The sequence below is a fragment of the Rhinolophus hipposideros genome (assembly GCF_964194185.1).
Source record: "Rhinolophus hipposideros genome assembly, chromosome: 3".
NCBI lineage: Eukaryota > Metazoa > Chordata > Mammalia > Chiroptera > Rhinolophidae > Rhinolophus > Rhinolophus hipposideros.
Window position 1 is genome coordinate 26,181,414 of NC_138049.1, and position 25,758 is coordinate 26,207,171.

The 25,758-nt window shown below is 37.2% G+C and overlaps 1 protein-coding gene across 1 annotated transcript in view; it reads right to left on the reverse strand.

Moving 5' to 3' along the window:
• Window positions 1-7,774, reverse strand: part of PDE7B (phosphodiesterase 7B) — a 290,443-nt gene extending 282,669 nt beyond the window's left edge. The window contains exon 1 of the mRNA XM_081044492.1: window positions 7,431-7,774. Within this exon, the coding sequence (XP_080900618.1) occupies window positions 7,431-7,451 (21 nt within the window). The 5' untranslated portion in view covers window positions 7,452-7,774. The remainder of the gene's footprint in view (window positions 1-7,430) is intronic.
• Window positions 7,775-25,758: the final 17,984 nt, after the last annotated feature.

Below are 25,758 nucleotides of genomic sequence, written 5' to 3' on the forward strand. Positions count from 1 at the left end.
ATCCCTTTTGTTTTATTTTAAGTAGAAGGTTATCCATTATGCCAAACACAATAATAAAGGTCTACAAAAACAGAAAATAAAAAATTACTAGAGAATTAAAATGACTAATACTTACATTTTCCAAATCAAACTAAAAACTAAATTGAAAAAGTTTTATTTAATTGAAAAAGCAAGAATACTAGTCTCAAAGACATGGAAAAATACTATATCTCATGGAAAACACTTTTTTTCTTAAATTTAATGACCTTTTCTAAATCAAGGCATTCTTTAGACCTCTGTATTACAGCAGCATCTCCTTTTATGAGAACGCTTCTACACTTTTGTGAATGACTGAGTTCTTTCATCTGACTGGACACAGCTGGCAAGTGGCATAATGAGAAAGGGAAATGAAAGTCTTTTTATTTTTTTCTCCTGGAAAACCAAGAAATATATAAATCATATTCAAACTGGAGCTTTATTTTTGTTGCTTGTATTTCTGCACAAACTGCATATCTTATTACAAATAGTGTTTTCTACTGTTTTGTGAATAACTGAGAGTGTAGTACATTTTACTTTTAAAAGTCTATTGATGATGTATGGTTTCCCTAAACATTATTTGGATAATTATAAATTTTGCGTATTTAAATAACCGGAGAAATTAAACCGAACTGATCAATTCTAAAACAACAAAAAACGAGTTAGTGGAAATGCTCAAATCAGTAAAATATGTATAGTAAAATATGTACATTAAGTTTATGGAGAAAGATTTCAACTAGCTGGGAATGCAACAGGCCAACAAGTTTCCTTAGGCACATATAAAAGCTGGAAGGAACTTTGAGCTTGACTAAGCCTCTCATTTTGTACATGAGAAAACTCGTGCCCAGAGTCATGATTGGCTCAAAGTTACCCTGGCAGGAGTGATGAGCTGTCTATCTCCTCACTCGCAGGACTCTTACTTCCCAGTCAAGCTGTATGCTTCCTCCCTGTGTCAAAGGCAGAACTTCAGTAGGATTGAAGGAAGAAGCTAGTGAAGCAATTTAATGAAAATAAAATGAAAATGAAACTTGTTCTTTTACTTTCTAATTATTCTGTCAACTGTAAATATCACATGATAATAAATAAATAATCTCTAATTTTCTCCATTGTGTATATAATAATTTTATGGGGAGAAAGATTGAACAATTCTAAAATACTGGGGGTGCCAAAACATGTATACAAGTGGACACTTTGGTCAATGTTGCTCAAGCAGTAGTTCGCCATAATCAGTCTGGACGCTGATGGTAACCACTTTGAGCACCTCTTTTAATTGCAGAAATCAGATGTGACTTGTATTAATTCATCTTTTGTTATTGGCATATATTGAGTGTTACAATTTTAATAGTCTCCCTTTCTTAAAATGTGTGTCCATTTTTTTGGCACTCTCTGTATTTACATGAAAAGTAAGTCTTTTCCCATCCTGTACTCAAAGTTCCAAAGGTATCCATTGATAAGTTTTTTTAAATTTCAATTTCCAGAAATTTTCTGTGTGTATGAATGTTTATATATAGTTATGCAATTGTTAATGTAGCTCTTTTCCTCACTTAATACATCTTGAAAATCATTCCAGATTTGTGCATGTAGTTCTACTTCAATCTTTTAAATAACTATATGGTATTCTATTGTATGGATTTAAAATAATGTATTCAACAACTCACCTGTTATTGGATTCAGGTAGCTTCTGATTTTTTTACATTATAAACAGTGCAAAATTTGATATGTTCTTAGACTGATATTTACCAGGATCAAAGAATAGGTAAATGTTGACTATTTGATATCTTTAGATACCAAATTTTGACCAATTCAGGTATATGTTAACCTCCTTATGTTTACACCTAGACCCATGGAAACACCACTCACACCAGACTAGCCCTGGACTCCACCTCCCTTCCCAGGAGAAAAAGGAATAGTCTTACAACTCAAAACTCTTAAATGTCCTTCAGTATATTTAAGTCATGTATAAATTACTTTCTTGAACAGAATCTTATTTTTGTGTGTCTGAAGCAGTGGACAGGTAAGGAAGATTTTTGTCATATTGAAAGAATATTTTTATGTATTTCTTATTTATATGTTAATTATGACAATGTAAAATACAAAATTATGACCAGGAGTTTCACTGAAAGATTTATGCAAATTCACCAACCAGTTGAAAGGAAAAACTAAAACAAACATAGCTCAAAATTCACAAAAGGAAACTCCATTAAAATCTCATTACCAATCTTAATTTTTTTCCATCTTCTCTTTACAAAGGGAGAAAAAGGAGGTATATAGGTATGGAGGGAATGGAAGTAAGGAGGGAGGAAGGTTAGCTAAATGTATGACATAAACTTGCCTTACCAGTATATTGCCTGAGGCTATTATTTTCACACTTCTATACTATATGCACATAAATGTATAAAGCATCTATGAAAGGATTTAGATTTTCAAATATTGGGGTATTTATACACTAGCATATTAAGAATGATATGTTTCTTAATTGGTTTCTGTGTGTTTTGTGCCATGTTATTTTTAAGTTTACACAAAACTACAAACTCTGCTTTCTACATTCCATGCTTGAGCTGCTAACTGTGAAGCTTCACCTAGAGGAGATGCCAGCAGGAATGCTCTGGCCCAAGCAGGATATCTTAGTGTCTGGATTAGGGTAACTGAGTTGCATCAGATCATACCACTAGGATGAGGCAGTGACCCTGCAGCCTCGGGGCAAGGTCTCAGAGCAGATGTTCAATGGACAACCAAGTCACCAAACATTTTTCTTCTGAGGCTTCCTCCAACTTAGTTATTAACATGTTTTCAGTTATTCTCTAAAGACACCAGAATTGGAGTTGAGGAGATAGTAAGTGAAATAATATAAAAAATCTAGACAATGATTGGCACTTAGGAAGAAGACACTTGTCGTGTAACATTAAAGTCCTCAGCTACAATGAACACAAAGCATGTCCCTTTATTATCTGAAGGAAGAGTTACTGCCATGGAGAAGCATATCAGCCTCACAGGAGGGAAATGAGGCAAGGATAGGTGACCTTCCGTGGAGAGCAATAATCCTCCTGGGAGAAATTCTCCACAACCCAGGGTCTTGTTTTGCTTTGTTTGGCAGTGAGAGAATTTTGGAGGTGAAATTATGTAAATCAGGACAACTGAATAAAATCAAACTATATAGGAAAATGGTAGAAATAAAGGATGGGAGATATAGAAGAATAAAAACAACGCTAATGCATCAACATTCATCTTGTCAGGATAAAGCACCAACTTTGGAAAGGAGAAAGGTATCCTAGAAGTATTTTAAGAGCCTCACTTCAACAGAGAGGGAACTGAGGCCTCCAAAGTTTAAGAAATTTTCCTTAATTCACACGTCATCTCTGGAAGTTCTGGGCCACTATGTGAAGTTTCCTGACACCAAGGGCATTTCCGATGACACCACATCGCATCCAAGTTCAGCCCATCACAGCTTGTAAACCTTCCTTACTTGTACCTAATGGCTGCTGGCACCTGGGGCTGCTGTCCAAGTTCTCAAAGGACTCTTGCTTTCTATAACTCCTAGGAGTTTCAAGTTCAAGTGATGACGGAAATGACATTAATGCACTGATTTAATTCACCATCCAAGGACTGTAGAGCAGCTTAATCAACCAACAGAAAAACTTTGGCTCTCTTTAACTTTACATTTTTAAGAACACCATTACAAATATGGTATTTTAGAAATGACAATGTCTTCCGTTGATCATATTTAAGATCACCGTAATAGAATTGAATACATACAAAATTTCGATTTTTCTTGAATTTCAACTTGTATCAAGGCACCTCTTCTGTTGCATTTTTCATCACCACCTCCCTCCCCAACTCTCCTTTGCTCCTACATTTGTCTGCACAGACTCCACTATTTGTTTGTATGTTCTACCAGAATATAAGTTTCTTAAAGGTGGGAATCATCCCTTGTCTTTTTATTCATTTCACCTCAACAGGTATAGCCCTTGAAATGTTGAAAGCGTGCAGTCATGTTTTTGAATAAAGGTTTGACACTTTCACATTTATTTATAAATGAAATTTTTAAAAAACTCCCAATTGAGAGTAAATACTATAAAAAGTTTGATCTAAAAAGGATTGTTGGAAATAACTCAATACAACCAGTTTCTTTTACACATGATGAAACTGAGGTCAAGAGTAAGCAAGTGGCTCAGAGTCACCCAACTAGTTTGAGTCTGAATGAGGATGTACACTGCATCCCCTGTCTCTCTCTGATGCTCTTTTTAGTGTACTCTATGCAGTCACTTTCTAAATACAAATTAAGTCGTTTAGATATCTACATGATTCTTGGGAAAGTATAAATGCCTTGATTACACAGTGGAATTCTGATACATTTCACTCTATGTATTCAAATCTCAATGCCCAGTACAGAGTAGATATTCAGTCAGTCAGTATGGGTTTCTCATCCCTTTTCCCTTCTCTCTCCCAAATTTCCATATCAACCACTTTAAAGATATCTAATCCACTAAGTACACATCATCTGGAGAGTCAAAGTTAGCATGTTCACAGAGCCACCTAGGATGCTTGTAGAGGCCAATGGTACTGACCCCAAGGCTCCTCCCATGTGAATGATGGAAGTGCTCCTCAAGGTGAATTCTTAGATAAAATGGGGAGCTGCTCATGGAGAGGGTCACATTGCAATTCCAAAAGTCAAATCCCTCTTCCTCAGCCCAATGTGCCTCCTAGAAAAGAAATTCCAACTTGTCTGAAGACATCTTTGAAAGACATGATCTGAATCCATAGGATGGTGGATTCTTTAGGTAATGATTTCTGTACATCGAGAGTCTCCCAGTAAGTTACCCCCCAAAAATCATTGTGATTTGAGCCACTTAGAATATCTGTTAGCTTTTATTTGTAGATGTTCTGAAATCTATTCTGATCCTTAATTTTGACAGTTCTCTTTATTCTAATCGAGCCCGTTCAGTCTTGCTTGTGAATAATTTACCTCTTAATAAGTTTCTTCCAATACTACGGTCTGTGAGTCAACAAGCAGATTCCCTTGTGATTTGAGCCTGGCAAACAACAAATCAGACTTTCGAAGATTAATTACTCGGTGGAGACAATTTACAGGTGTCACATTCCCACTTTGAGAAAACTTGGTCATTGTACTTTTGCACCAGTTGGGAATAAGATGTCTTCTGGCTGAAATTAATGCAAGTCAACACTGGGAATACCCTCCTCTGTACCACTAATGTGTCGATTTCTAGATTTGAGGCTGAATTAACACGAAAAATCTTTTTCAAACACAATTGAAAATATACCATATTTGAAGATCATTTCAAAATTTACAACATATGAAAGGTGGTAAATTCTCAGCAAATATTTTAACTAGATATTTACTGAGAACTGAGAATGTGTAGCTTCGTGCTAAACACAGTGTAAGGCCTTAAAAGATTTACTGGTGCAATTATTTTCCCTATGTTCATGTCTGTTCCTAACACATCTTGGATGTTCTAACCTTGCTCTAAGTAACTTAATTCAAAAAAGAGTTTCAGCTAATTTGCTGATATAGTCACCACTAATTTTATTTCATGTTGTTCAACTTAGTACACTCAAATTGGACAGCTTACAGTGTCAGGTAAACATCCTTACAAAGAAGATATGGACTTTGGAGATACAACCAGTTAACTCTGGGCTTCTACTTGAGACAAAAAGCAACTTCATTTCATTAGTGAAAATGTCAATCAAGACGTAACTACTGACACTCGTCTTTGTTTCACCAGTCAGTAATAAAAGATAAAGCAGAGGAAATGGAGGAGCTGCAGTCAGGCATTTGCAACACACAAAGTCCTTGTTTTCCCACTAGGAGCTGCAGAAAAGCAATTGTCCATTCATAGCACATCCTCTACATTTCAGAGCTAATATTTTTGCAGTTCTTAATTTGGTACATTACAGTCTTATGCAGATAGTTTTGTTAACCCTTTGAAATGCACTATGTTTGATACCTTGCTTAATATTGCTGCTAACATGACCCGGTTTTTAAAATTTCTGTTTCTCAATGTTGAGAACAGAATTCAAAAAAATAAATAAATCAAGTAAGAAATTTTGGAAACAGAGTTATGGATTCAACTAATCCTGTCTTACTTGCTATTGCATAACTTTGAGAAGGATAGTAAGGAAATCCATGTTAATCATTTATTACTTGAACCTTTTACAAAAATTGACTCTGGATAGAAATGCTTTTCAGCAAGGGTCCCCCTCAACACATATTAATAATGTGTCATTGAAAACAATATTAGCCCTGTGTTTTATTGCCCTGCTTCCTGCAGCAGTTAGTGTGTTTACTGTATATGAATGCATATGTCTGCCTTCCAGTGCAAAGAGATTTACTCTAACATTTTAATAGTCAGTCTGGCTAGAGCACACAAATTTATAAATGACTAATTAGTCCCCAGACTCAATCACTTAAGTTCCTAATTAAATATCTCACTCTGATTTTCAACTATTGTAAGAAAAGATAATTAGCAAATCTGGAGTGCTAATAGAGAAGTTTTTCTTTTCCTTTATAAATAATAAGGTGTAAATCATTGGTCAGCTCCTGCATCTCCCCCATTGACTTCTACGTCCAGAACATTTTTTAAAAATGCAACAAGATGATAAAGTGCATTTTGCTTAAGAATTCATTTTTCTGAGGTGCCTCTGTAGGTTTTCCTACCTTCGATCTCTTTACCAGCTTCTTCCTCTCTTCCTATTCATTTCTTCATATTGAAATCTGCTATCAACCAACATGACAAACTCAAGAAAAATACTGATTTTCTTTTTCCCTGTTCCGCAACCCTCACCAATCTCTTTACCAATATTTTCCAACTCTATCCCACCAAAAAGAAAAATAACCCAACTCTAAGATTTTCATTGGAGAAGAAATATTACATTCATTAGAAAGAAAGAAAGAAAGAAAGAAAGAAAGAAAGAAAGAAAGAAAGAAAGAAAGAAAGAAAGAAAGAAAGAAAGAAAGAAAGAAAGAAAGAAAGAAAGAAAGAAAGAAAGAAAGAAAGAAAGAAAGAAAGAAAGAAAGAAAGAAAGAAAGAAAGAAAGAAAGAAAGAAAGAAAGAAAGAAAGAAAGAAAGAAAGAAAGAAAGAAAGAAAGAAAGAAAGAAAGAAAGAAAGAAAAGAAAGAAGGAAAGCAGCCCTGCTCAGTGGGGTCTCAAAGTGCCATGAAAATGTTTAAGTCTCATTAGGCTGGTTGGAATGAAACGGTTAATTCAGGGTAAGTGATAATGTTTAGTCAGTTCACCTAGAAAAAGGAAGGAAATTCAAAAGCTGGTTGCTGTAGTAACAATCATACACCAAAAAAATATATAGGTACAGGTTCATTTTAAATAAAATTCCTGCCATCGCTCTGTGATTCTGTTCTTTCAAGAAAAAATGAGCTTGCTGCTTAAATTTGTTGTACCTACCTCAACCATTAAACAAGACATTTAACCATAGTGGCAGTTCTGTGATCTTTGAATGCCGTGAAATCTCTGAGCGGTGCTGCTTGTTCATGAAGACTTGTGCTGCAGAATCCAGCAACTTCATCCAGGATTAGGAATATAATTAAGTAAAAAAAAAAAAAGAAAGAAAGAAAAAGGAAAGCAACACAAAAGCACACAGAGAGATCGAGAAAGAAGGAAGGTGGAAAGAGATTCTCTCTGGGTGAGTACACCACTTTTCTCCCAGACAAGTGCTGGGACAGAGCCGAGCCTGCTGCAGTGCCCAGACCCACCGACTGGCGGGCAGCCGGCCTGCTAGGCTGGGAGGTGCTGTCAGTTGCCACAGGCAAGGAAAAGCGGAGACCAATCAGCTTCAACTCTGGCAGCTTACTGGAGTGGAGCCTTTTCTGTTTATGTTTCCTCATTTCAAGAGTGACGTCAAAGGGTTTAGTTTTTCCTCTGCATGTGCTATTAATTTGAAAGTACTGTACTATGGGAAGAATGTGTGTGCGCCTGTGGTGAGCCTGGGTACCCCACTCTCAGGAGAACCCAAGAAACAGTTTCTATATTCAGGAATAAATTTTTAAAGTTTAAAATACCTTTTGGGGAAGTGTATCAAAAAATACAAAACTTAAAAAAAAAAAAAAGAAAATAGACAAAACCCCGAGCTGTATAAGAGCAGCAAGATTCATATTTTTTCCAAATGTGAGTGTAGGTACATATGCCCACTTCACAGCTTTTGCTTATTTTCAAACTAATTCATTTTTACCGTTACCTAAAAATGAGTTGTTCCTTAATTTTTATAGCTATGGAAGCACAATTGTGTAAATGAACTAGTGAACAATATTGTGTGCAGTGAAAAATAGAAATCATGTGTATGCTGCTGATCGCTGCTTTTCTTTCTTTCTTTCTTTTTCTTTTTTCTTTTTTTTTTTTTTTGTAATCGTTCCTCCAGTTTATGTGGTGAAGTGTCAGGATTATCCACGCTAGGGAGATCCCTCCTGCACTCCCCACAGGAGTCATTCAAAAAGCAGGACACAATGATGCTATACGGGCATGCCTGGGGTATCAGCATGTTCTCTCCCAAAGTGTGTGAAGGTACAGTTATTTAAGGATACCTCCTCTACCAGGAGCCCCAGCTTATCCCTGTATTTCTATTCTCACTCTGGAAAAGCTCAGCGATGGCCATCTGTTGTTTCTGCCTCCCCCATAGCCTCTCGCCCCCTATCCCATTCTGCTAACAGAACCTCTTTTTTTCTTTCGCAAATTTTCCTTTCTCTACCTATGGATTGCATAGCCTTCTCCACAACCCCCACCACCCACAACAGAATTATAAGGGGCGTGTGGTCTAGACTGGCCAATCAGAGTTCTCCATTGCTCTAGACAGAGAAAATGTTTTAAGGGTAGGGCCAACACTTAAGATAATCAGAGTCCTTTTTCAAATGTTAGTACTGATTCTTGGAGAGAAAATTTTAAAAAGGTACTTAAAGCTCTTTAAGATCCTATGTGCTAGGGTTATGCCAGCCTGCCATTTTGGGGGTTCATCTTTGATGTTGAAGATACAGCAAAGAATAGTTGTATCTGTTTTCATGTAGTTTATATTTTGGGTAAGGGGAAAGACAGGCAATAAAAATAAGTAAATGTATACTGTTAGTAGTAATAAGGGCTTCAGAATCAAAGAAAGTAAGGGCACAAAATAGTGTGTGTGTGTATATGTGTGTGTTTGCATATACATTTGGCAGGGTTTCAAGATGTAGGGTGTGAGAGGAATCAAGAATAGTTCCCAGGGTCCTGTCTTGAACCAATTAGAACAGAGTTGCCACTCACTGATAGGGGGAAGATCAGAAAAAGAGCCTGGTATTGAGGTGAAATAAGGAGTGATTCTGGACCTTCATTTTAATAGCAACACATATTTGTTGATTGCTTACTCTGTACCAAGCACTATTCTAAATGCTGGAGACAAAGCAATGAAGACAAACAAACAAATAAATACAAAAGCCCTTGTCCTCATGAAAGTCTGATTCTTCTGAGGGGAAACAGACCATAACAATAAATTGAAAATTTATAGAGGCTATTTAAATAAGACAATGAAGGGTTACTGATCAGATAGGGCATTGCAACTTGGAATTGAGTATCCAGGAAAGGTCTCACTGCAAAGGTGTTATGTGAACAAGGCTTGAAGTTGATGAGAAGAGAAGCAGGAAAGAGCAGTATAGGCAGGGAGGACATCTGTGCAACGTTTTGAGATGGGAGAAGCCAATGAGGAGTTGGCAATGGGTATGGAAGGGGCAGCTCATGTAGGGGTTTCTACGTCATTGTAATAACTTTGACCTTTTACTCTGAAAGAAATAAGGTTTTAATCAGAGGACTGAGGTGATCTGACTCCCATTTTAACAGGATCACTGTGGCAGCTGTGTAGAGATTGGGGGCGGGGGTTTGAATAAAGGGTATACTGCAATAAAACAAGCCAGAGATCATGGTGGTGTTGACCAAGTTGGTTTTGGTGAAGGTGGCTAGAAGTGGTTGGCTTCTGATTATACTGAGGGTGCCCAAAAAAATGTATACAAGTGGACGCTTTGGTCAACGTTGCTCAAACAGTAGTTTGCCATAATCAGAAGTGTCTGGATGCTGATGGTAACCACTTTGAGCACCTCTTGTAATCGCAGAAGTCAAATGTGACTCATATTCATCTTCTGTTATTGGTATATATTGGTATTATCATTTTAATACAGTTCCCTTTCTTAAAATGTATGTACCATTTTTGGGCACCCTCTGTATTTTGGTGTTAGAGACAATAGGATTTGTTAAATGGATTGGATGTTAGATATAAAAAAGGAAGATTAGTGAGAGGAGCCAATAACATCTCCAAAATGTTGGGTTCCATCAAACAGAAGAATGAAGCTGGCATTAACCAAGAGATAATGGGAAGAGCAGGCTTTCTGAGGATGATAAAGTGTTTGACAGTGAACATGTTATCTTTGCCTATAAGATATCTACATGGAGATGCTAAGTAGGTAGTTGAATATACAAGCCTGGAATTCATAAGATAGTTTGGGGCTGTGGATATAAATATGGAACTTATTGTGCATGCATGGTATTTAAAGCCATAAGACTGGATGAGATTATCAAAGAAATGAGTACAGATGTAAAAGCCCAAGCAGTCCAAAGATTAAGTAATCAGAATAAGAACCTAGTGAACAAGACTGAGAAAGAGCCTCTAAGAAGTAAGAAAAAACCTGAGTGGGTGATCTTGGAAGTCAAATGAAATTTTAAATGATCAGCATTGTAAAATGAAGATTAGAAGAAGACTGAGAATTGGCCCTTGAATTTAGAATGTGTAATCATTTGTGCCCTTGGCAAAATCACGTAAAATAGAAAGGGGGAAAATCAACTGAGACTGGAAGGAGAAGATTGGGAACAGACAGTATTGGCAGTTCTTTCAAGGTGTTTTCCCCCAAAAAAGCAGAGAAATCGGGTATAATTGGAAAGGAAAGTGGGGTCAGCATTTTGTATGCTGATACAAATGATCCAGGTGAGAAGAATAATTAGTGCTACAGAAGAGAGGAGAAAGTTGTTGGAGCACAAAAGATAGGCAGAATGGCTCTCCAAAGATGGCTACACTTTAATCCCAGGAAATTTTGAATATATTATATTACATGGCAACAGGGAATTTGCAGATGTAATTGAGGTTCTGGGTCCTGGAATATCTGATTGTGATTAATCTAATCATATGAATCTTTAAAAGCAGAGAACTTTCTCCGGCTTGAAGTGAAACAAAGATGCAGCAAAAGTAGTTAGAGAAATTCCAAGTATCAGAACTATTCAACACACTTCTACAGGCTCTGTGCAGGACCCATGTACAGGAACCAGAGGGAGTCCTCTAGCAGCTAAGGGCTGCCCCCAGTTGACAGCCAGCAAGGAAACCGGCATCTTAGTCCTACAGGTGCAAGGAATTGGACTCTGCAACAATCTAAATGAACTTGGAAACAGATTCTTACCCAGAGCCTCGAGAAAGCAGTACAGCCCTGCCAACACCTTGTTTTAAATCTTGTGAGACTCTAAACAGTACTTAGCCAATCTCACTTACAGATCCATGAGCTAATAAAGTTTGCGTTACTGTGTTACAGCAGTGATGGAACAGTAATATAGAGTGGTTAGCTTTAGAAAACAGCATGGATGATTCATCCATTGAAACAGAAGAGAAGGCAAAGTACATGGTAGAGTTACTGCTAGGTGGGTTGTGATGCTAGTGCAAGATTTTGAAAGTTCTCTGTGACTTCTAATCTCTTAGTGAAATAAAAATTAGGAATATTGGCTAAGAGAGAGAACAGAAGTGGTGGAGGTATGAGGAGAGAAGATGTGAAATAGTCATCCAGGAGAGTAAAGAGCAGTGATTAGCAGAGAAGTATCAGATGATGGTCCAGAGCACTAAGGGCCTATTTGAGTTTAGCAATCATGAGTTAAAGTGATATCAGACCTCATGTTACCGCTACAATATTTGTGAGACATCCAAATAGAAATGTCACATGAGCACTTTGGATACAATTCTGGAGAGCCAAGGGCAGATGAAATGGTATTGAAAGCCAGGGGAGAGCCTGAAATCATTTGGGGAATGAGAATAGACTTGAAGTCTAAATTCTGGAATCTTCCAATGTTTGCATATTGGGAAATTCAGGATGATCCAGCAAAGAAGACCAAAAAGTTAGTATCCACAGAAATAGATGCACAACACAGCCCTCAGAGAGAGAGAAACTACTACTGGCAGTCTCTCAGTAGTCAAGGTCCAGCAATCAGTGCTATAGACTGAACTGTGTTTCCCCAGTTTATATGTTGAAGACCTAACCCCCAATGTGACTATATTTGGAGATAGAGCCCATAGAGAGGTAATAAAGGTTAAATGAGGTCTTAAGGGTGGTACCCTAATCTGATAGGTCTTGCGCCCTTAAAAGGAGAGGAAGAGAGCCAGAGCATGCTCCCTCTCGTTCTCTCTCTGTCTGTCTCTCTCTCATCATGTGAGGATATAGCCAAAAGGCAACTGCGTGCAAGCCAGGAAGAGAACTCTCATCAGACACCAACTCACTCTTCTGACACTTTGATCTTGGACTTCCAGTCTCCAGATGTGTAAGAAAATAATTTCTATTGTATAAGTACCCAGACTTTGGTATTTTGTTATGCAACCCAAGTGGACAAATACAGTCAGTTATGTGAGTCAAAGAATTCTCTTTAATGCCTGTAGTCATTTAAGTTGGCTTTCTGTTACTTAGGATGAGTTTTAACAAATTCAATATACAGTGACAATGTTTCCTCCAATGACTGTCAATTCTCTCCGTGATAAAAATACCTCACCACTTGCAACTTGAGAAAACTTGAAGGGTATCTATATCATCTATCTCTATCTCTATCTCTACCTCTACCCCTATCTAATCATTTCCACCAAACTCAGAATATCCATCAAAGATGACTATTTAAAATATTAACTGGTTTTCTGAAGCACCATTATTTAATACATACTTTTGAGTGTTCTTTGAAATAACACATTTGAAGTGACCACATTTTCTGTAATTTATTAGTTATAAAAATGATCCAAAAGGAACCACCTTATTTCAGCCTCTTCATTTCCCTCCCAAATCCTCTTCTTAAATAGCTTATGACTCATGGAAATGACCACTCTTGGTCATTTTCTTTCCTTTAAAATTCAACGCTATTTTTCTATTAACGGAACAGAAAATGTGATTCTTCTCTTGCTGTATCTCTAGGAACAGAAACTTCTTAGTGACCTTACAGATATTACATTTGTTGAAGAAATACTTATGGAGTATAATTATTGGCAGAATCCAGTGGTATACTTTCAACATACTACTGGGGTTGACAGAGATCAACAGGATGTGATCTCTTCCTTTAAAAGTCATACACTCGGTTTCAAGTGTAAGACACATGTTCTTATAACAGTGATAAGAGTAAAGATACAACAAAGTCTCTAAAGGTGGAAAAGATAAAATGGAAATTCAAAAAAAAAAGATAAGATTACTTTAACAAAAGGAAATTTGGGAAGACTTTGCATAATGTCAGAGATTTCATTTGTCCTAAACCAGGAAGACACATATACATATGTTGACGGACCTATAGGTTAAGTATAACGGGAGTACAGGATATGGAAAAGGAATAACATATTGTGACCCCAACATAGCAGATTCATGCAAAATTATAGAAAATTAAATCTGGAATTTGAACTTTATTCACTAACGAATGAGGGATAATTAAAAATTTGTGAGCAGGGAATTAAAACAGCAGTGGTATATTCTTAATAGCAAAATGGATTAGTGCTAAATACATTAAACATGTGATTATAATACAATGGCATGAGTAATGTGATAAGGAAAATTCGGGTATTGGGAGTATACAGGAGAGAAATCAACACTAGCTTTTTAACTTGATAAAGACTTCTCCCTGAAGACAGTGACATCTGAGATGAGGTCTCAAGGATAAGTAAGAGGTACTCTGGTTGAAAAAGTGGGTAGGAGGGCAGAAGGGGAGATACCTAAGATGGGTAGGAGGTATTCCAATAAAATGACAGAGTGCAGGGACACAAAAGTGTTGCATGCTGAGATGATAATACTTACAGATAGAAAAGTAAAGATAAGCATAGTTCATTCCAAGACCCAAAATAAGTTCAGTTTGACTGGAGTGATAAGAAGTAAAGACAATACAGCACCTTGTAATCATATTAAGAAATTGGGAGTTTGTTTCAAGAGAAATGGGGATATATTAAAGAATTTTAAACAATAAAGCACATCATCAAATTTGTGTTTTTAAATATTACATAGACAGTGTGTGGAGATCAAAAGAGGGAAGTCTCGAGACAGGAACACCAGAGGAGAAAGTATGGTGGCTTGGAATAGGGTGGTAGTAATGTGGAAGGAGAGATCCGAGCAGATTTAACAGTTGAGTAGGAAATGTCACCAATAGGATTTGGTGATAGACTGAAAGTGAAAGAAAAGAGATTTACTGTGAGATGAGAATAAATACTGGGACAGTCAGGATGACACTCAAGATTCAGGCATGACAAATGGGTTCCACTTATTGAGTTAGGTCTGCTAGGGAAGATGATCAGTTTAATTTTGAACGTAACATCAAAGTGGAGATAGATATGTTGTTATAAAACTCAGCAGAAAAACCTAGACTAGAAAAACAGAGTACCATTATATTGGTGACATAAGTCATATGAGTAGACGGGATCATTCAGGAAGTCTGTCTAGCATGAGAACAGAAGAGGGTCTGGGGACCAATCAAAAGGCACCTCAATATTTAAGGAATAGACAAAGGAAGTGATGCTTATAAAAATATGGACAAAGACTGGCAACATAAAAAGAAGAAAAGAGAATGGGGTCTCTCAAAAATCTAAGGAAAATTGTGTTTAAAGATGTAAAATGTAGCCAACAATAGGAAATCTGCTGAGAGGAAAACAGAAAACCACCTTTCATACTAGCTACTAAATAGCTATAAAATCTAAAACATTATGGTACTGGTGTAGGTACAAATAAATTTTTAAAATAAAATGATGGAACAGAATAAAACCTGAAAGTGAATCAATGTGTATACCAAAACTTCGTATGTGATACAGTTGGTGTTTGAAATGAATGGAGAAATAGTGGTCTACTTTAGGAAATGGTGTTGGGACAAGGCTAGCCATGTGCAAAATACAACACGCTAACAAGTTAAACCTTGATTCATTCCAAAATCATTTACAAATATAAATTACAGTTAGAGAAAAGCTTAACATGAAAAACCAAGGCTACGAATTGTTGGAAAATACTTGTATATGATCTCAAAGTAGAGATGACTTTCCTAAAAAGACAGGAAAGCAAAGGCCACAAAGAACATTGACAAAGTAGCTTACACCAAAATTAAGTCATCTACATGATCAGAAACATTATAAATAAAGTTAAAAGACAAGGAATAGATTGAAAGATATTTTCAACCTGTATAAAACATATAACATACATTATAATAAATGAATATATGACATACATTATTATAATGTATATAATAATATACATTGTTAGATATACATTAATATATAAGATATATTAATGTATCTCCATCTGATTTATAGACCAGGAAAGACAAGACAAAACAAACACCAATATTTAAGGGCTGTGCAAAGGAAGGAAAACGTATAAAAATACGGTGAAAAAGTGGCAATATAAGAGGGGTTAAAAAGAATGCTGTTTCATAGAATTCAAGAGAATTGTGTTTTAAGAAAGGTAACACAGTGTTTCACAATTCAAAAATTTTTAAACTTTGAAAAGCAAGACAGGTATAATTTCTAATACCGTCCACGGGGGCCTGGGGCAGCTCATCATCCCTCTCTCAGCCCTTCTCTCTTTGTATGGATCCCCCAGATTTCGTGCTCTCCTCAACCTGGTCCTGGGCCTGACCCCTCTGGAGTGCACCACTCTTCCAAATCTCTCAGTCAACTTGCCATTGCTTTCAGTTGATGTTATATTTTATACCATCTTCTCCTTTCTGTTTCATTATAAACCTACCTGCCAATCTGAATCCTCCTCCCTGGTGGCGATAAGATAGCAAGGTAGTAAAACCCTTCAAAATGAATGCTTTTGAAAATAAATGTTTTACTTCTGTGCAGGAAAGTTATTGGTAGGCATAAAATAAATAATATTTACAAATATTTACAGAGTGCCTGCTCTGAGCCAAACATGTCATCAGCAACAAAATACACTAAGAATGAATTACTTAAAATTTGATGAGAGAGAAATGTTGGCTCTACTACAGGATTTTCCTCCTATACATTTAAAATGCTTTGCACTTCAAACTCTTTTCTCTTTCTGTTCTTCCACTACTATTCTTTCATTGAAACCATTTCCCAAATCAACAGACAGTGTCTCCAAAGTGCTAATTTAGCTCAGAACCATGGCAAAAAATATCAAATAGAAAGGAGAGTGAAAAAGCAAAAAACTAAAGGCTGCCATTTAATGTTTATCATCAACCATTATCTATCAAGGCACATTTGTAAATCACAACTCAGCTTTGGTTACGCCCTTCCTCAAGTGTAATCAGACTCTCCTTCAGCCTGCAGGCAGCGGGAGACCGGTACCTCCCACCTCTATCCGGCTGTGAGCACAGCTTTTTGAAGACAGCCCCTTCGCTGCACTTTATAGTGCCCTTCTTTCACTCATTTTCCACCCATTTTCCGGGTCCATTTTCTATTCCTCGGTTCTCTGCTGTCCAAAGTGGAAGCTGTTGTCATCTCATCAAGAGATTTTTCAGAAAGTCCTTATTCTGAACACAGCAGTAATCTAATAACCCGATCCACACCTAAATTTTAGTTGGAGGGGGAGAAAAGGTTGTATCATGACTCCTATGGCTACTTTCAAAATGGAATTTTCTAGCCTAGAGATATGTTATGGGCTGAATTGTTCCCCCCCCCCCCCCCCCCCCGCATGCCAGATGTTGAAGTCCTAATTCCCAGTACCTCAGAATGTGACTGCATTTGGAGATAGGGCCTTTAAGGACAGAATTAAGTTAAAATGAGGTAATAAGGATGGGAGCCTAATCCAATATTACTGGTGTCCTTATAAGATTAGGACACAGACAGGTACAGGGAAGATCATATGAACAAAGAGAGAAGACATCCATCTAACAAACCAATAAGAGAGGCTTCAGAGTAAAACCAACCCTGCTGAGATCTTGATCTTGGACTTCCGGCCTCCAGAACTGTGAGGAAATACATTTCTGTCGTTTATGCCACCCAGTCTGTGGTATTTTGTTATGGCAGCTCTAGCAAACTAATACACGCGAGAATATAGGTCCTAAGGCAAAGACTTTGGGGAAAGTTGCTTTTTCAGAACATAAGAGGTAACGGGTCTTTGCTTGCATGTGTTTTATTTTTCATTGTATCGACATATATTTTCCCATAATTTACATTTTGTTTTCTTATTAAGATTTTATATTGCTATAAGTTTTGCTTTCTACAATATAGAAATGATCATTTAAAAGTCTTAACTTATTAAAAATGATTGAATGGTTAATGACTTTCTTTGCAATGTTATATCAGGATTCTTTTAAATAGCAATTACCCTGAGCACATTTAAAAATAGAGATCCCATTTATAAAATTTACTTTTTGTGCATTTTTTAAAAATGCTTGAATTTTTGAGCTATTATAAAAGTAATCAACGTTAAGAAGATCATCACTGCAAAGTTCAAATTCATAAAAATTAACGTTTGATTATTGACTCTACAGGATTCCCTAAAATAGCAAGCTGCATGAGGGCATCTAAAACTTGAATTCCATTTGACATACGTTCAACCTACATGTTATTTTTTAGTGAGCAGGAAATCTAGTGAGTAGGAAATCACTAGATGTATTTTAGGAAAGCGCACACGTGACTTTCTTAAGTATTCAGTAATATAACCCCATTAGGTAGTAAGCTTTATGAGGTCATTGAATCAAGTCTAATTAGCTATGTAATGTGTTCCCAGCACCTAGCACAGTACCTGACATTTAGTAGGCCATCAATACATAGCTGTTTAATGACCAAATCGATGAACAAATTAGAGTGGGTGGAGAAGTTGTATGTAAGTCAAAGGAGGTAATTCAGAGACTGAAAAGAGGTCCTTGCAACAGCATATCCAGTAGGCCAGGAGCAATTAAACTGCAGGGAATCCAGACTATATGAAACTAGGGGAAAGACAGAGGATTCTTCACTGAGTGATCAAGGCCTGCGGCTCTTCTTTCATAGGAAGACCAAGATTTGGAACAGGGGCAATAGAGCAGATATTCCACTTAACATTAAACAAGAGCTATAAGAAATTATGTCTCAGAGAAGGGGTTGCAAGCAGCAGGAAACTCCATCTTCACATCTATTTGGTGGACTTCAGAAGAACAACAGAAATATATACAGAATGTTATAGTGTGGGTGCAGACAATAAAATGAGAAGCAGGTCTTCCAATGGTAGCAAACCAGATAGTCCCTGAGAAAACAGATCTTTGTATTAAAGGAAGGGCCTATTTATTCACCTCAGTTCTCTTATCTCAATGTCACTAAATGGCTTTAACTAATCAATTAAGAAACAGAATAAGTGTATGCATCTTGTAGCAACATAACTCAGGAGACAACTAACTTTTAATATTATCAGATCCACGTGGACAGAATCCTTCTGTAAAAGATCCCAGGGGCTTGTGATGACTTTCCTCTTTAGATTTACACTCACGCTGTGGTAACTTTGAACATTCTTCTGAACACAGGGGCAAGTGGAGTTGCCTGGGTACAGGATGGTTCTGCCCTGTTGGTTGTAACTGGTGTGTTATGTACAAAACATATGTCTATCTATCTATCTATCTATCTATCTATCTATCTATCTATCTATCTATCTATCTTCTATTATCTATCTATCTATCTATCTATCTATCTATCTATCTATCTATCTATATTACATCAAATTGTGTTAAATAAACCACATGTAAAATTAATTCTGTAGCATGAAAATCATTTGAAATGTCTAGTATGTGAACATACAGACATATATATATATATATATATATATATATATATATATATATACAGCATTTTAAATGCCTCAGATCGCACTTTTGTTTTATTTATTGAAGTAGACATGTGTCGACAAGAAAATATTCCTGATTCTCAGATTAAAGAATAGCTAGGCACAGGTTTCAGCAAGATTGAAAACATGGATGCATTTTTCTTTAGAGTGGTCAATATTTTTCCCCTTTTATCTCCCATACCTGCTTGTTGCCATGGCACAAGCCAAACCCACATTTTCTGTGCTGCATGACCTTAAATCAGTATGGACTTTATCATCTTTTCCATGTTTGCTGGAGATTAAAGGAACACCTATAATCATTTACATGGGCTGAATAAGCAGCAGGGGCCAGTAACTGTCTAGTTTCTTAAGAAGGTATAAAAGTGACCTAAATATATCATTCCCTGAGTCCAATTTGAACAATGTTAAGCTTTTAATTCTTTCATTTTTATTATTCTGTAGACACTCAGGCTTATTCCCCAAGGCTATGCCAAAAATCTATCAGGGAATTCCACTGATAGTTAAGAAAGTAGAGTTCTTTCTATCTGGGCTCTTACCCTTGAGTGCAGGCAGAATTGCAGCCCAGTGAATTCCTATCATCCCATGGGTTGCTTCTCCCCCGACTCTCACAGAAATCTCCATGAACTTCCTGTTCCTGGTCATAACACTGCATCAACTTCCTTGAATGGGTTCTTGTTTCCAGACTGTTTCTTACTGTCTCTTCCTCTGAACACACTCCTTTCTTCTTGCAGTGACAGCTCTTTCACCCCTGATTAAATCATCATGGTGTTGAACGCTGGCTTCTGTCAGTTATTTCCCTTTCTCCTCAGATTTGCCTCATTTCTGGTCGCCAGCTTGCAAAGCTGTTATGATCTTCTCATTCAGTTTCTGGGAATCATTGCTTTACTGTTTATCATTCAATTATAAAATAAGTCTCATGAATAGTCAATCTTGTATTTGAGAGTATTTTGTTTTCTCCCAAAGTGGGGGATAAAAATGTAAATTTATGACAGGAACATTTTCTTATATTATTATAGGTAATATTGTGGCTTTAAGAAAAGCCAGAATGCGAAATGTTGCCAAGATGGAAATGTTGCCTACAAGGAAATAAATGGCCCATATTTTTCATCATTTCTTGTGTGTTTTGCATCTTCATTGTGAAATCATGTTTTCCTGCACCTGATAGGCACTCAGTTAAATATTTAACACTTTCGTCAAACGCTTCCCCTCTGCTAATCTTAAACATAGCATCAGATTGGATAGCAAGCCTGTTGTATCTGCAGAGAATATGTAACCTTAGCGTGCTGCACTCGTCTCCATGGATACCAGATTTCTGTGAATGGCACTTAGAGTGAAAAAACTCTAAAGGGGGAAGCTAAATTTTGCACATTCTTGCAGTTCAGGTACTCTTCCTCCTGACCATTTTATCTCCTACATTTTCCATCCCAGGCTATTACAATAAGGATCCTAGCGTCCTTCATACAACAGATAACCTTGTATTAGGATCACAGAACATCATATTTGTATCTTTTGACTGCTGCATGAACATCTACCTGTGGAAATTGAAGTTGCTGCAGGAAATAGGAAGGTAAAAACCTAAGTCTTTTTTTTTTGGATAAACTATAACCAGGGATCCCCAACTTGAGATGTCCAGAAACCTGGGGTTCAATAAGAATAGCAAAGGGGAGGGAACACTAGAGCAGTTTTTTACATCTTTAAAAAACTAAATTAAATTGATAAGCCTTCACAGTCCAAAAAAATCGTCAAAGTTCGTTTTTGGTTGGAACATGTTTAAGTTGGCAAATCCCTGTTTACCACCTTGTTTAAAGCTCTGATGGATTGGTACTTTTGTCTTTAAATAAACAAAAACAAAGGACATGTTTATTATTATAGTTTTAAAATGGGCTATGTTTATGTGAGCCCTGGCTTAAAGACCCCATGGCAAGACACGAAGAGGCTGAAGCGTGGGTATCCAAGAGACTAAAGCTGAAGATGGCACGGACATGAGTGTCATGCAGTGCCCACAGAGGACATGAGTGCTCTGCAGAGGTCACTGGGACTGCCGGTAGTTGTGACCTTGAGCCTGGTGCACAGGTTATTCTTCAGCCCTCATGGCTGCCAGGGTGCAGCCAGTTGGGACTTGCTGGAAGGACTCTAATGACTTTTTAGGAAGGAAGAGCCACTTGCGGGGGACTGAGTATTCTTTAGGGATCAGTTTGGATGGCACTTGGGTCAAGAACAGGGTCCAACACCACAACAGCCTTAATTATCAGACTTTCTTCCTGTCTCTCACTAAAATACACGCTACGTTTAGGATACAAAGCGTTTTTTCCCCATTAAAAAGAACCAGTCTCCACATTCAAAAATCATGCTATCAAGTGACAGATAAATATAGGTGAGAATGGCTAAAAATTCCTCCCTGCAGACAGCTGTCAGAATCAACCTCCCTCCCACTTTGTAGAGATGGAAGAGAGAACATAAAGGAATCATGGGAAACATCCTTGCCTATGCCTTCCTCTTCAAAATTCTGAAGCATGTCAAATGAATACCTCTTCCCCCTTCCTTCCAAGTCAGGCAAAAACTAAGTCAAATATTTCTTATTCAGTAGTAGGTCAGTATCAGATACACCTGAGAGAGATACAGGCTTCATTCTTGATCTGAAATTTAAAGCTGGGAAAACAGATATTCACAAAAGATAGTAAAACCCTATAAAGGAAACTGTAGAAGCCCTCGCTCTGGGCACATACTGGCTTTAATATTAACACATACAATAAGTGTAAAAAAACACAATACTACTCACCACAAGGATGGGAAACATTTCTTGAAAAGGAAGAGTTTATGAACTGGATGTGGTCAACTAATTATATCCTAAAAAATCTTAACTCAAACAAGAACAACTGAAAGAAACACTCAGAAAAATAGACTGGGACAAACAGCAAAATATCATTCACTTCAATGAAAACTTCAGAATATATCTGCAAATCAAAGGTTAACTTAACTTTGCCTTGACTCTTATAAACAGAAGGTAATGCTACCATTTTCTCTAGCACACTATATACAGCCTAATTCGCTATTTTATACAAATTTTGCTTTTTGTTTTCACCTTCCCCCTTTCCCCAAGATCTTTAGTCTACTCCCTTCTCTCTACAGTTGGAAAGCAGATGGACTGAGTGAGGAGAACGGATAAGTTTTTCAGAGAAGGGATCATGTTTTATATTTCTTTGTAAAACCCCCTGCTTCATATCATGTTTGGCAGATTTAGGTACTCAGAGAGTGTTGGTTAAAAGTTTGAATGGATGGGCTAAGAAATGCATGAGGGAGAAATCTACCTATGTTACCCTCATACTGTAACTTAAGGGAAAGAACATATTGCCTCAGTGTTTATTATAATTATTCTGTTAACACCTGTAATTATATTAGGTCCATTGGGACACATAAAAGGGAAAAGAATGGCATTTGTCACACATTCAGAACATGTCCTGTGCTGGTGTTTTCATGCGTGATCCTAGTCCATCCCCATAAAGACTCTGTGAGAAAGTATCATTATCTGCCTTCTACAGATAAGCAGATAGTGTCCCAGAGAAATACTAACCTGTCCAAATTCACAAGGCTCTGATATAGAATATATATTCAAGTGCTATTTTTCCCAAACAGCATACCTTTTCCTCTCTAAGCACAAAAGCAAAGTATAAAGATGAAATCACCAACAAATCAGGTTGTAAGGCTATTTAAAACTCTTGGCACTTTTAAGTGGCCCCTCCCAATTTATTAATTATTTATTGAGCACTCACTGTGTCCAATCTATATTTGAAATACAAAAGGGTACAAAAAGATAAATTTCTTCTACCTTTCACTATGAGCAGCTGAGGCCTGATATCAATGATCTGGATAATACAACATTTCAAATGTATGAGAAACCATAAAGATGATTAAGGACCCTCCAGCACCTATTAAAGTAATGAAAAATAATCTATCCTGAGACTAACGGTTATTTTTTCTCACTAATTTGATTAAATTTAGTGCTAAAATATTATTTTTATAAGCATAATAATCATTCAGCTAATTCTGTAACCAAATAATCTGTTGATGCTAAAAATGTCAGTACAATTGATGAACTTTATTGAGAAGATTTTAAGAGTTTACCAGACACCTAAAAGTCTTCTCAGACAGTAGGGATACTTGGATGCTGGTATTTACCAGTGTCCTTCCTACTTGGAAACCAAGCAGAGACAATCAGGATCAGAAAGTTTTGACAAATGACATCCTGTTAGTTATTTGTTCCAGTTCTACCAGACAGTAGCCATAGAAGTATGGAAAATCACAGAACCAGAGTGATTTCTTAGAATATAATCTCCAAGAATGTTTTGACGTGTATGAAAGGGATATATTTGTCAGGCATCCTACCCTTTCAAAAGTCAGACTACCATTCTGAGAGATAAAATAGTCATCTAAAACAACACTTTTGGAAAGAGTTTTGCCCTGAATATCTGCTTTCTTGCCTTCATTTTGTCCTGAGTCTAACTGAAATTTCCCCTAGCTGGTTGGGAACACACTTAAGGCTGTTTGACAACTAAGCCTACAAACCAGGCTTTAACTGGTGACAGGAAAAGAGACGTTGGTACTTACTTCAGTGGGGTGGACAGGGACACACAGGTAGTCACTGACACAGTTCTGGAGGAAGCACACACCTAGATAGATACAGGTCAGGGTAGAGAACAGTGGAACTACTGGGCGAAGTCATCCTCTCACACTGGGCTGAGCAGTTCCTGCAGGTGGGGAATACACTTCACAGATACTCACAACAAAGTAAATGTACGCCCCACCACTGTGCTCCTCCAGGACTGTCTGTCACGTGCTGCTCAGCCATGAATAATGGAGGCTTGGAGGTACAGCTCCCAGCAAATGGCTCCTGCTCCACTAACATTCACCTGGGCGATAGCCCAGGCGAGGCTGGGGCAGAGGTAGAAGGAAAATCCATTCCAGACCAGTATTGGGCCACCAAGTCAGAAGGCTATGTGCCAACTACTAATTGTCAGGGCTCAGCAAACCCTTCCTGACAGGGCTCTCACAAGGCAGACATTGTTCTCGGTCAGACCTCACATCAGAAGGAAAAATTCTACAGCATAACTGTGGCCAGTCTTTCTCCCTTGTCTGAGATGCTATATTGCTGTATTTGTGTCCCCCCCTGGATCCGGGGAATCTTATATTCCTCTCAATCCTGTCAATAAAAAGTCCCAGCACAATATTAAATGCATTGTTTCCTGGCTATGAGTGAGAAGATGGCCTTTTATCTACCTTCCCAAATGGAAAGAAACTGTTCCAAGAAGTTTTCTGATAAAAACCTAAGGGAAACAGAAGGGAACTTTAATTTTCCATGATTTATTCTTAAATCTTGAATTTTCACAAGAAGCATGCATTATTTTGCAATAATAATAAAAAAGAAGGCCTAGAAGGAAGGAATTTAGTTCACCATCTCACATAAAACCATTATTATAAATGCATTTAAAGATATTAAATATAATGCATGAGTTTTATTGAGCGCTGAGGGAAATGGTACAGTTTAATTGAGGATTTCCTGTGCTGTCTGGAGCTGAGAATAAGGGATTGTATTGTGGCCTCTCTGCCCCTGTTTTCACTTTCTCCCAGAGCCTAATATATCAATCAAATAAAATTAATGTAATTAGGAACTTGACTAAAGACAGAGGCCCTCTTCCTTGTAAATTTCTTCAAATGAATACCCAAGTGCCATTATAAAGCAAACAAATTTATCTATTCATTGAAATTAAATGAATATGATCATTGTAACTTTAAGGAACTTGGATAATTTGAGATTCAGATCATTCAAAATACAAATGAATTCTCAGAGAATGAAGACAAGCTTTGATGACAAGGGATCAATGTTTCCTCCAGAGTGGTAACTGTGTGACCCTCAGGCATGTGTCTTGTGACTTTCTGATGATGTGTATACCCATCCTGTCGCTCAGCCCAACTCACCCTCCTGCCTATCACTGAGGGGTTGGTAATGGTGACCTTGGGCTGGGCTTGCAGACGGTTGTTCCTTTATTATCAGCCCAGAAGAATGTAGAACCCTACAGGGACTGTGTGGGAAGATTCTCTCAAAGTTTACAGCAACCTCCAAGCAGTAGAGCAATTTCAAGAGGATGGTAGAAATTGCAGAAGGTTGAGCAATGAATGAGAATGAAAGAGACGGATACAGTCAAGGAGGCTAAATTCTTGTGGCTGCCAAGGAGAGAGTGAGAGCAATCGCTTGAGGGTGATGTCAAGTCATAATCGAGTTACTTTTGATTTGGATGCATTTTGTATGTTTACAGCCTGAGGAAAAACAGCCAGGCAAGTAAGCACCTCTACTTTTATCTGCATCCCGAATTTCCATTGAGTTACTTCAGATTACAAAATATTTGATCTTTCACTTATGTAAGTTTATTTTAAGAACAAGATATCTCTTTTAAGTGAGAGAATGAAACCAGCAGATGGGTGCCCCGCTCACCTTGCTACCAAAACTGCAGGTGCTAAGATCTCTGTGGGCCAAATAAGAAGACAAATTCTGGCAGTCACTCGATGGCAAAAATACCACAAAACTTAGCTTGTGGCTTTAATATCATTGAAATGTGTTTTAAAATAATAATGTACTTTTCCCCTTTCACTATTCCATGCATGTAAGGTACTTTAAAAATGCTTGTGTTTTTCTTGGAACACTATTCAGCATCCTTTTCTGAAATAAATAGAGA